This window comes from Arachis ipaensis, chromosome B10 (assembly GCF_059453495.1).
Source record: "Arachis ipaensis isolate K30076 ecotype BB chromosome B10, ASM5945349v1, whole genome shotgun sequence".
Taxonomy (NCBI): Eukaryota; Viridiplantae; Streptophyta; class Magnoliopsida; order Fabales; family Fabaceae; genus Arachis; species Arachis ipaensis.
Genome location: NC_142435.1, coordinates 145,618,149 through 145,630,225, shown reverse-complemented (window position 1 = coordinate 145,630,225; position 12,077 = coordinate 145,618,149). Strand labels below are relative to the sequence as shown.

At 32.7% G+C, this 12,077-nt stretch overlaps 1 protein-coding gene across 1 annotated transcript; it reads right to left on the bottom strand.

Moving 5' to 3' along the window:
* Positions 1-1,733: 1,733 nt before the first annotated feature.
* LOC107622699 (uncharacterized) lies at positions 1,734-10,484 on the bottom strand. The gene is made up of 9 exons (XM_016324682.3): positions 10,230-10,484; positions 9,694-10,034; positions 9,144-9,225; positions 8,898-8,973; positions 8,294-8,374; positions 7,674-7,810; positions 4,379-4,631; positions 3,530-3,593; positions 1,734-2,630 (listed from the first exon to the last, which is right to left on the bottom strand). The coding sequence occupies exons 2-9, from the start codon at positions 10,010-10,012 to the stop codon at positions 2,005-2,007; spliced, it is 1,638 nt and encodes a 545-aa protein (XP_016180168.1). The 5' UTR covers positions 10,013-10,034; positions 10,230-10,484; the 3' UTR covers positions 1,734-2,004.
* Positions 10,485-12,077: the final 1,593 nt, after the last annotated feature.

Genomic DNA, 12,077 nt, shown 5'->3' with positions numbered 1-12,077 from the left:
TTAAAAAAAAAACTCAAGTATACAAGAATAGTAAAAAAATTAATTCTTCTCTTATAGAATTGCACATTTTTTATATTATTAAATATTATTTGAACACATTATTATAAACAAATATAAGCAAAAGAAACAAAAATAAAAAATATATAATTGTGAATAAATACTAAAATATATATGCTTAAAATATTATTTTAATGAAATTATTTATATGATTTAAATCACAAATATTAATTATTTTTTTATAAATTTATAATTTATAAATAAGTTATTAAAAATATCAATATACTATACTCAACAAAAAATTTAAAGACCAAAAAGTTATTAAAAATTTGTTATAAAAAAATAATATTTGTTGCTATGAACATAAACAAAAAAAATTTTCTAATGATAAGTTGATAATTGTAGTATATATGTTTGCACCCTAAAAATGTTGTTATAGAATACGTTTGGATAAAAAAAATTGGATATAAAAGAATAAAAAATTCTTTTTAGCATATCTCAAATTAAAAGACATTTATATAAATATTCATCATATATTTAATAACAAAAAATATATATAATATTAGAATTTATGGCCTTACATTTTGAAAAACTACTTAAAAAAAACAAAGAGCTGAGACTAAGAGCATGCCTCAAACAAAAGAGAAAAAAAAATCAAAGAATTGTAATTACTTCACATATACTTTTTTGTAAACTAAGGCTTTTTTTATTGTTAAAAAGGGACAAAAATTATGTTAATCCAATAGATATAGGTCCACTATTAAGCATTTACTAATTTATTGTATTAAAATTAATTATTAACACAATAATCTCTCATCACATGGATAAATAGTATAAAGTAAATTGTCTATCCTGCAGTCATGCTTTAAAATATTCAAAAAATATCTCCTTCTGTGACACTTGTCATTACCACAAGTTACCACTACAATTCTATACTTATAGAAGTCAGCAGCCATCTACGTAGTAGAATTCACCTTATTAGAATCATGTTAAATATCAAAAGCTACTTTTAAAAAGTGAATATCTTACTGTTAAAATGTCATTACATGTGCATGATTTCATCGATTTTGTCAAAAATTGTCGGAAAAAGTAAAACTGGAAAGACATGACAATTGAATTAATTCTTAAAATGACCTTAAAATTTGACCTCCAACTCAATTTACTTCTTCAATTTTCAATTGACCTAAATTGTACCATGAAATTTTAAGGCTTAAGTCAAATTACTCCCTCCGTCTATTTCCGTCGCCAAAGAGATGACGTAACACGATTAAACGACGTCGTTTTGTTGTTTAGGTGTTTGTGCCTAAACAACGTCATTTTACTCCTCTCCTATTCTTCTTCCTCCTCCCCAATGTCTAAATCTCCCACCACCCCCATTGCCACCACCCTCAATCATATCTTCCAATAAAAGGGTGGGAGGTTCAGACATTGAGGAGAAAGAAGAAGAGGGGAGAGAAGTAAACCAACATCATTTAGGCGCAGCACGGCAGCAAAACGATATTGTTTAATCGTGCCACGTCATCTCTCCAATGATAGAAATAGACAGAAGAGTCAAATTGAATCACGCTTTAAAATTTTAGAATACAATTTAGGTCAACTAAATTGAGTTTGAGATCAAATTTCAGAAATTATTTTGAATGGTAACAATTGTTTCAACTCCTCCAAAACGAAAGGTCATGCTCGAAAGTCCAAACAATGGATCTTAATATTAATTTATAATACCACTGCAACGATTATTACAATTTTAAAAACTTAGACAATGATTTATATATATAAATGAGCCAACAGTAGATTATTTTACAATCCTTTCTGCAAGCAAACCAGAGTTACAAAATAGTTGAGGTCGGAAACCTAATAATAAAAGGAGTATGCATACAAAAAGCTACCAGAAACGGCTAAATATATGCCAACTTCCCTAGCACTTTGTACATTCCCTAACCTTGCATTTTTCTTTTTCTTTGGATACACCATGAAACAACCTACCAATATAATCCAATGGATTTAATTTCATCTCCAACTACGAGAGTAACGATCATCTGAGTGCATTCGAGATGTTCGATCATAATCTCTGTCGGGTAGGCTTCCAGAGGTTGAGCTTCCAAATCTACCAAAATCTCGGTCAAAGGAGGAAGAAAGCCTCTCTGAACTTGAGTAATGAAGAGAATGAAAGGAAAAAGGCCTGGAGGGTTCTTCTTCATGCAAAGGACTTCTCTTACCGTCTGAATAGGACCTCGACATTGAAGGACTCCTTGCCAAAGAATCATGCCCACCATACCTAGGATGAAAACTATGCGTATAGGAACCGTATCCTGGGTCCCCGGGGGGACCATCATCCCGGAAATCCCCAGAAGATCTTTGCTCACGAAAGTATCCTCTGCTGCCATAGTCTGAGCTATAATTTGATCTATGGTGTGTCCTTGAACTATTTGATGTATCTGAACCCGAGGGCCCGGCTGCCCACAATTTATCATCAGCATTTTTTGGAATAGGAGCATTTATTCCTGGGAATTCAATGGTCATCTTTCGTTTTGGTTTTGAATAATCAACTTCCACAATTTCTCCATCCTCTTGCTCTGCAATCTCCCTATCAGTGTAGATTGTAATACCAGAAGGTTCATCCTCATCATCCACATCTAAATTCCATACCATGTTATTGGAATAATTAATTAATTTGATAGACAAAATAAGAAAAAGGAAAAAGATAGAATACAGTACATGGAGCAAACTTTGACAAATAAAAGACTAAAAGAGACTTGCAAATAAGAGATAACAGCATGTGCAGCATTAAATTGTCTAAAAAATTACTATCATATATAAAAATTTAAAACATTTAAAACATTAATAAGTATCGAATCCAATACCATATATTATACACCACTTAGTAGTCTCGTGTCATGCCTACAGTAACTGACATCTAAAAATGAAATGCACTTGTGAAATCCTCACACATGACTTCACACCACTATTATATGAAAAGCGCATTTTTCTAAGAGCTTGTTTGGAATGCTAGGAATTAGAATTCACTCAAGAGTTGAATTCTGGTTCTTGCTTTGGAACAACTAAAAATGAATGATTTGAATTTCTTTGAGAATTCCAATTCCCATTTTTCCTTCATTTGTAAATCAGGCCAAAAAGGGTCTGATTTCCAAATCAACTCTCACACTCTTTAAATTAAATGCTATTCCATTAATATATTATAGTTATTCCAAATCATGAAATTGAATTTCAAATAGAAATGAATTCTTTTCTTAAAGGAAATAGAATTCTTTTCTCATGTTAAATGGTTTCCAAACAAGCTGTAAATAAATAAATAAAATTCTGTATTAAGAGGTATGTGAGCAAAATGCAAATATTTCTTGCTGTCTTGATCTTGAAGTTGCCAAAAGAGTTCAGCCCTTGGGTTGTTATATGAACAATTTCACTTGTTTTTAATTGGGTTTATATCAGAGGTTCAACAAAGTGATCATGAAAATAATTTTACAACTTTGGCCCTCTAAAAAAGGGTAATTAAGGTCAAAGAAATGTATTTTACCAAGATATCCAGGTGGGTACCCTAATTCCCGCATTCTGTTAAGCCAAGGAGGTGGATCAAGTTCCTGCACAAGAAAACATTGTATAATTTTATGAAAAAATAAAATAAAAATTATGATGTCTTATTACTCTCCATTGTATAGTTATGCAACCTATCAGTACAATCATTTTGCCAATATTTAGACTAGAAAATACAGTACAAACAAGTAGTTGAACAAGCAAAATATTATAAGCTACTTCACATGACATACCATAAATAAATCTATTCCTTGGGGGATTGTGTTACTAGTAGAAACAAATCACATTTTGTTGGTTAAAGAAAAAGGAGAAACTCATGATACCCCAAAGTTCAGTTCATCGTTAAAGGAACACTCTATCTATATTGTTAAGGACCAAATAAATATAAATTTCATGGGAAACTTAAGCAGTATATCTGAAATGGCATCTAAACTAAAGTGCACAAGTGTCATTTAGTTATTCATACAGGGTCAAGACACTCAACTTTTGAGTCACTAACTATCTAATTAACATTTTTCTTTCATCTCCTCTTTTCACCTTTCCATACTTCCGAGGGACTAGAGGAAGGTAACCACCCCAAGTCATGTGCTTCACTATACTGTCAACAGAAGTGCAATATAAATTCCTTGAATAGATTCTGAGTTTGTATGGATTCCTTGAATCCTTTTTTGCATACCCAAAGGATACGACCGTTTTGTTTTTCCCAATTTGGAATATATCCTGTCCTCCCCTAGTTAAATTTTCCCTAATTTCTCTTGATATAACTTTTTTTTTTGGGGGGTGGTGTGGGGAATTGAAGATTTCATTGCCTAAAATGAGCAAAAACTCTTACCCCCAAGCCCAAGAGTTGACGTGTTACATCATCAAGAGCACCTGGCCTCAAACCAGCATACTTTCCAGTTGGAGAATCCTGATAATATCGAGTTGGATTTCGAGAACTCGCATTCTGGTTTCGACGGGTCTTGTGCTGCTTGCGAGCAATATTGACAGCAGCACTGTCACGAGGCCTTGTACAATCTCTCAAGGAATGGCTGTAGGAACCACAGTTGAAACACCGGGCAGCATCATCCACAATCTCCAAACCACTACAATATGAAAAAGGAAGTTAAGTACAGCAGTTTCTAATCGAAATTTATCAAGTACAATCAAATAACTGGATGCTTCATCAGGAATTAATGACAAACATGTAAGTTCAAAATGCTGAAAAAATATAGAACATATCAGATGTGAAAGCAATGTAATTGGCCTAAGAAACCTCTATGCATTATGAAGAATCCAGAGATGTTCCCATAACCCCACAATGGTTGATCTTAACCCAATAAAATGTTTCTCCCCTTTTTCCTAACATTGGTGTGAAAAAGAGAAAAAACCTGGAACTGCTTTGATTTCTCTATTTAAATGATCATCCACAACTGTGAGCCCAACCAGAAGGAAAAGCAGCTCCTTCACATCATTAGGCACAAGGCACAGCACTACAAAAATACAAGATGCCAGAATTGTGGAAGCAACAGGAAAAATATATAAGCAACTGATATTTTCTTTTTCTTAACCATTGTGATAATGTAAGCGAAATTCAACTGAGACTGACAATATCCATATCCTTGCTTACATTGTATTAGCGTAACAGGCAGTCAATATTTCCCCATATGCTGCTCCCAATAAAAATTGAACAAAAACACCCGAATCTCAGTGAACTTCAGTTTGTAAATGAACTTTCCAAGTAAAAAGAATTAGGAGCATCCCCTGGTTCAAGCTGGTTGTCTATGTCCCAATATCCCAGGATAACACAGTAAAATAAATGATGTGTTCAAAGCATCAAGCAGCAGCTCTTGTACAGGTTTGAGAGCCACACATGGTAAAACCCCTCCCTTAAACACCGATATCAGCAAATCTTTCCAAAACCTCAAGAAAAAGAATCCTACAAGGTACATACATTATCCACCAAATGTCTATCCAAAACCTTGCCACCTTAATACGAACTCTAATGTTAAGGCAAATCATTGCAGAGAAACAGAAGCAGTACAGAAAATATGGGCTATTCTGCAAGCTATTTACCATAGACAGCTTAACTGATAAATCCTACCACCAAAACAATACACCATAGTCAGCTACAATCATCTGCCATACCATATAATGTGAGATAAAAATTACTGTAACTGGCCAAGTAAGGCTTTGCCTGAATGTCAGCATGGCCCTTGAGCCTAAGCTTCCAGTTCTTTCCTAAACACATGTATTCCCTTAGCCTTCTTAGCCACGAACACAGTTTGAATACTTCAGAAGATCAATAAGGGTGTTTCAAATCACCAAAAATCCGTAAGCTTTATTTGTACCTTTGAAGACATAAATTTGTCTATTCCAAAAGTCTTTATCTGCCTCAATGATGGGTCATCAAGCTAAAAATGGAAGGATGGAAGCTTACAATTTCCCATGACAGTAAGGACATGAATGAGCAACGAGATATTCTCTTAAATCATGTAGACCAAAAAATACTCACTACTAGATAACTAATTCCGGCATATAACCTAACATCAGAGAACTTTATGGTATTCATTACAAATGGAAGTTGTATTGCGGCATTCATTGTAAATGAAAGGAATGTCAGAGGATATAAATAAATCAATATTGTAACTTTGCTTTAAACACCACTTAAACCTCACAATAGCAGGCAGTGAATGTCTCAACCATTGCCAAAGAAGTGGTGAATGCTCGTTGGGATCTCCTACAGTGTGACACAGTTATGAACAAGATTTTTTAAGCCTCAACTATGGGCTACAGTAACCATGAATCTAAGCTGAAAATTGTCCTGCGAAAATTTGCAAAACATTATTGTAGATCCTAGACAGAAGTGTCTTTGCTGAAACACTAAAACCAATTGTTCTCATTCATCTTAAACACAAAACAATTGTACTCTATTAAGGGGGAGTGGTGTCAGATGGAATTTGGGTTAGAGTTTGGTAGGGGAGAGAGAGAGAGAGAGAGAGAGAGAGAGAGAGAGAGAGAGAGAGAGTTAGTTTATATTGGACAGCTAGAGAAGAGCCAAGTGTAGTTCAGACAAATCTCGAGAGGTAAGCATAATTTACCCTGAAATTAAATAATATATTACCACTCAACTGTTCTTAAATCAGCATATCCCAATAAAGATTTCAAAGCGGGTATGACCAACAGAAGGTCTTGTCCCAATTAATTTTCAAATTACAACACCTTTGGTAAAAATATTGTTTCCAGGTGCCAATATTTTCCAATAATTTGATCAAATACATAGCATTTTTACCACATCTCGGTCTTAGATGCTGCTGTAATACCAAATATTGTTGCCAAGCGCCAGTTTCTACCACTTAAAGGAATATGTCCAGCTTTAAATAGAAGACACTGGGAATACAGTTGCTAACTCGAAAATATGGACAAAATGATCTTTATAAAGAAGTATTGAAACTCCTCATTGCAGAGTAAATAAAACGAAAAAGATAGTGTCAAATACACTGTACACAAGAGTTCTACCAATTGCTAGTCTGCTCAAAGCAAGCTCCCAAAGAACCAAGAAGGCAAATTTTATAAAACTAAATAGATACTTCTAAAAGGAAACAGACTTTCTTTCTCAGATCATTCTCTAAACCATTAAGGGAATCTAAAATATGGGAAACCTAACACACTTAAAAGTATGAAGGTAATAAAATTAGAAATTTAAAATAGGAATAAATTTTTCAAGGCAGCATTTTAGTTATGATTCTTTTCTAGAACCACAAAACACAAAACTCTGGTGAGTAGCCACAGTGATCAATTGTTGAGCCATCAAGCCAAGGCTTTATGAGCAGTGCAACATCACATTTAAATAAGAATCAATGTTTTACAAGCCAACTGTTTAATTATGATTCTTTTCTAGAAGAAAGAAGAAACACTGTAGCCACAATGATCAATTATTGTGCTAGCAAGCAATTGTTGGATATGCACTGCACAGTTGCACATGTCATAATAAATATGGTATTAATTAATTAATAGAAAGAAGATACTTCCACTACTCATATTTCATATTATTTATATTTCAAACATCATAGAAGCACATGACCAAGAACTAGTAAATTAGATGCAACTAGTTTTCATCTAAAATAATAATAAGTGACAGCATATACCCATCCAAGTTACTTGAACCATCAGCTGAAGTCAATCCCAAAGCATATCCACGATCATATAGAGGTACAGAATTATCATCTACAGGTACAAAATCTTTATTCTTATCATTTCTTGTCTGTTTATCCATCCAGAATGACTGCAATATAAAGAAATTGGATAAAAAAAACTGGCATAAAAAACAATAATATTTTCCTGTTTTCTAAGGTGAATATTGTTAACAAGTGCACATATTAGTAATATGATAACATGCTAATTATCCTAATAATTTATGGTGTAACCGTAACTAGAGATGGGTTTCCACAATCCACATTGATATAATAAATAGTAATATAGTGCATTAAAATTAGTAACCAATAACAAAAATGGACTGACAAAAATAGAAGTGTTAAAAACAATAGAAAAATAAAAATGGACAAGGCAGTTATAACAAGACGCAATGAATGCACGCTGCAATGGCTACTGTAACTTATCACTACGACTATGCGAACCACAACTAAAACATCTATTCCGGGATAAATCAGATTACAACCATGAGAGTGACTGGACTAGTTTCCTAGCAGTGGAATTGAAAGCATACAGGCCCACAGTTAAGGAGGTTGTCATAAAAAGACTAACTTACCACAGCCGAGTTCTTTTCAAGGCCAACGTTCAGAGCAGGAAAAAATGTCTCCTCGCCAGATTCCAACACATCGCTAGGATCCTGGAGAGACAAACATAGCTAACTAATTCATATCATGGTTTGGGAAGCTAAAAAAGCAAAATAAATAGTATTCAAAGAATTGGCATCATTTGTTTGCCAACACATCAATGATCTAATCTAAGGATCCTTCCAATTCAAGTTCTCAAGATCACTCAAATTGTCTACAGGTCAGTTCCTACAAGACTTCGGTCAATCATAGACAAATGATGATTTCTTTTCTCATGAATATTCACAGAAGACAACTTTTGACAATAATAAAACTTTGTACCTCATTCATCCCACAAAATAAATACCTATCATATGTTTACCAATCACTGACACTACATGGACTGTAGCTCCACAATTATAAATATAAAAACTACAATTCTCATTCCAACCGCATGCTAATAAAGATATTCACATTTTTGTCTATTTACATGTTTTATTTTGATCATATTTTATTCTCTAATTACTCATTTAATCACTTTAAACTTTAAAGAAACATAAGCTTTCATCAAAAGAATTTTAAAACAACAGGCCTTACATTGGATGAAGAAACATGTTTAGCATGCCACTCTGACCACTGCTGTAGTAGCTCTTCAAGCTTCTGTCTACTAGCTCTGGAAAGGGTCAACACATAAAAAGTTAATCAATGAAACCTATCATTCAATTAAACTTAAAGGCAAGATCAGATATTTGACAATTAAAAAGATACAAAACTTGGTTTTTCAATTTTTTTTCCCCTTTCCATTTGCGTATAAAGATCATATCCTGTTGTAATATCACATACCTTGTTAGGGAATTATACACAAAATGAACTGATGGTTGATGTTCATCAACAGCAATCCGGGCTCGTTTAGCACCTAAAATAGCTATTACACATATTACGGAACTACAAGTCTTTTGAAAATAATAAGAAGCAAACCATCATCACCTAATTGATACTACATACTCTTGGTCTGATATGAAAAATCACATACATTGTTACAGAAAGGATTTACTGCAATGACAGCATACAGAACTTAAGAAGCACAAGAGAGACTAATTAATTTTCATTCAAGGAAATCAACTTTCTTCAACAAAGAATTATATATGCAACATTTTGGATGACCCCTGGTAAATGTGTTTGGTTGTTTTATTCTAGGAGCAATGGGAGAGAAGGGAAGGGGTTCCAACAGTAGCTGTGAGCTTATTTTCCTTCTTTAAACCCCTTTCCTTTCCTTCCCTCCCTCCTCCCCCTTCAAAAATAAAACCCACAGACACAAGCAGAAACTTCAATTGACTCTCCAAGCTACAAATCACTAGCACATAGGAGAATAGACAAACACACACAAGGATACATCTTCCATCCAACACACAGTTTCTGGTGGGACTCCCTTCGCCCTTCAAAGAAGACGAGAGGCTGCCATTCTCGCCATTCGCTCCTTTAACTTCCTCGGAGATCACGACAGTTTTGGTTACTTCGAAACCCACTTGCAAGAGAGGGGCACCGCACATGGTGGCGGCAGGCTCAGCAGAATCCTCAGCTTGGCATGGCGGCTTCTCATCTTCCAAAGAGCCACTTACACAGTTACTAGCTCTGCTCTTTTCACCTTCAGAACCCGAATCCATCTCCATATCCATTTCCATTTCCTCGTTCAACTGTTCGTGACTATCCATATCCAATGAAACCCCTTTTCTCCTAATTGCAGAGGATAAATAATAAATTTAAATTTTCATCAGAGAATTACACTGAAAAGGTGAATATATGCACCCGCAAACATGTACATATTGCTAGCATTGCGTGTTGGGTTAAGAGTTCAAAATGAGAGAGGGAAGTGAGTGAAGTGCGAGTGTTAAAACATGAACACAGAGAGAATTGGGGAAGAAACGTTACCGATTAAGAGAAAGGTAAGAAGAGACAAGAAGCTGAGTTGCGGTAAACGACGTCGTATTGGCGTGGCGAGGTGGAGGAGCGAAGGACGCGAAGGGGGAAGAAGCTGAGCAAGGGAGGTAAAATTGGAGGAACCCTAGAGCTGGGAAGTTAAAGCGTCCCTCAACTGAAATTTGATGGTGGATCCAAAATCCAAACGCTGCCCTATGAACAGACGCTGCGTTTTGGTCTATAACTACTTGCCACTTGCCACGGAAGATCCATGTGACTGCTAGTATTTTTTTTTTTGGTGACTGCTAGTATATTATAAAAGATAATAGTCAAATTGGTCTTTTAAAGATTATTTATTTTTTAAATTGATTCTCAAATAATTTTTTTAATCATATTAATTGCTAAAAGATAAAACGTAAACTAAATTAGTCCTTTCGCCAATTAAATAATGACGTATCACGTTAAGTACCATGTGTCATGATGGTATGGTAGGTTAATGTCATGTGTCACAAGATAATTAGTTGACGTGTCAAGTCAATAAGACAGTGACTGTCATTTGACATATCATAAATTTATTTATAATCAAATTAGTCCTTAAAAATATACATGTAAGTCATTTTTATCCTTAAAATTTTAAAAATTGATTAAATTAGTCTTTATATAAATTTTTTATAATATTAAATTTTTAATATTTCTTAATCCTACTCATTTTAATCTTATTTTTCATACCATAACAAATAATTTTTTAAATAAAATAATAAAAATAATCAAATTATTACAAAATTATTTTATCATTTGTATTTTAAAATTTTAAATTATAATTTTTGTAATAAAAATATTTATTTAAATGAGTTTATCAAATTATTATTGATTATATATTCAAAAATTTAATATTTTGAATCTTACTTAGTAATATAGTGGTTATTTTAAAATTTAAATATTTTAAATCTCACTAAATAAATATAATAGTTATTTTAAAAAAATATATTAAAATATTAAAATTTAACGAGTAATCTCACATTGTTTTTTTAATTATTGAGTTCTACCATATACATTAATCAATAATAAAAATTATAATTTTATAAAATCTAAAAAATTTAAATTTTAAAATAATTGATATTTAGTGAGATTTAAAATATTAAATTTTTGAATATATAATCAATAATAATTTGATAAACTCATTTAAATAAACAAATTTCACAAAAAAACTACCATTTGAAAAATATAAAATTTTAAAATACAAATGACAAAATAACTTTGTAATGATTTAATTATTTTTATTATTTTATGTAAAGAGAATTTTATTTATTAAGATCTAAAAAATAATATTAAAATTAGTAGTATAAAAAAATATTTAAAATTGAATGTTATGAAAAAATAAGATAAATTTATATAAGGATTAATTTGATCAATTTTTAATATTTTAGGGATGAAAATGACTTACGTGTGTATTTTCAATGACTAATTTGATTATAGCTAAATTTATGACATGTCAAGTGTGCCACATGTTACTGACCTAGCCCGTCAATCAATTATCTTGTGACACGTGGCATTAATCTACCACATTATTATTAAATTGACCAAAGATGATAAGAAATTAATTAGGGTTTAATAAATTCGAAGTATTAAAATCCAATGGAATGGGACAAGAAAAGGATGACACCAAGAAAAGGAATTTATTGGCATAAAAAGACACACCCCAAAAGATACCATAGAAATATAAAAGATAGATAAGGATTTTTTTTCTACTAGACCTCTAAGATACCTGTTCTTAGCAACCTAAGTCACCGGAAAAGATTCCCTACTAGACCTTCAAAGAACTTATCCTTGACAACCTAGATGGGATGAAGTTGAAGAAAC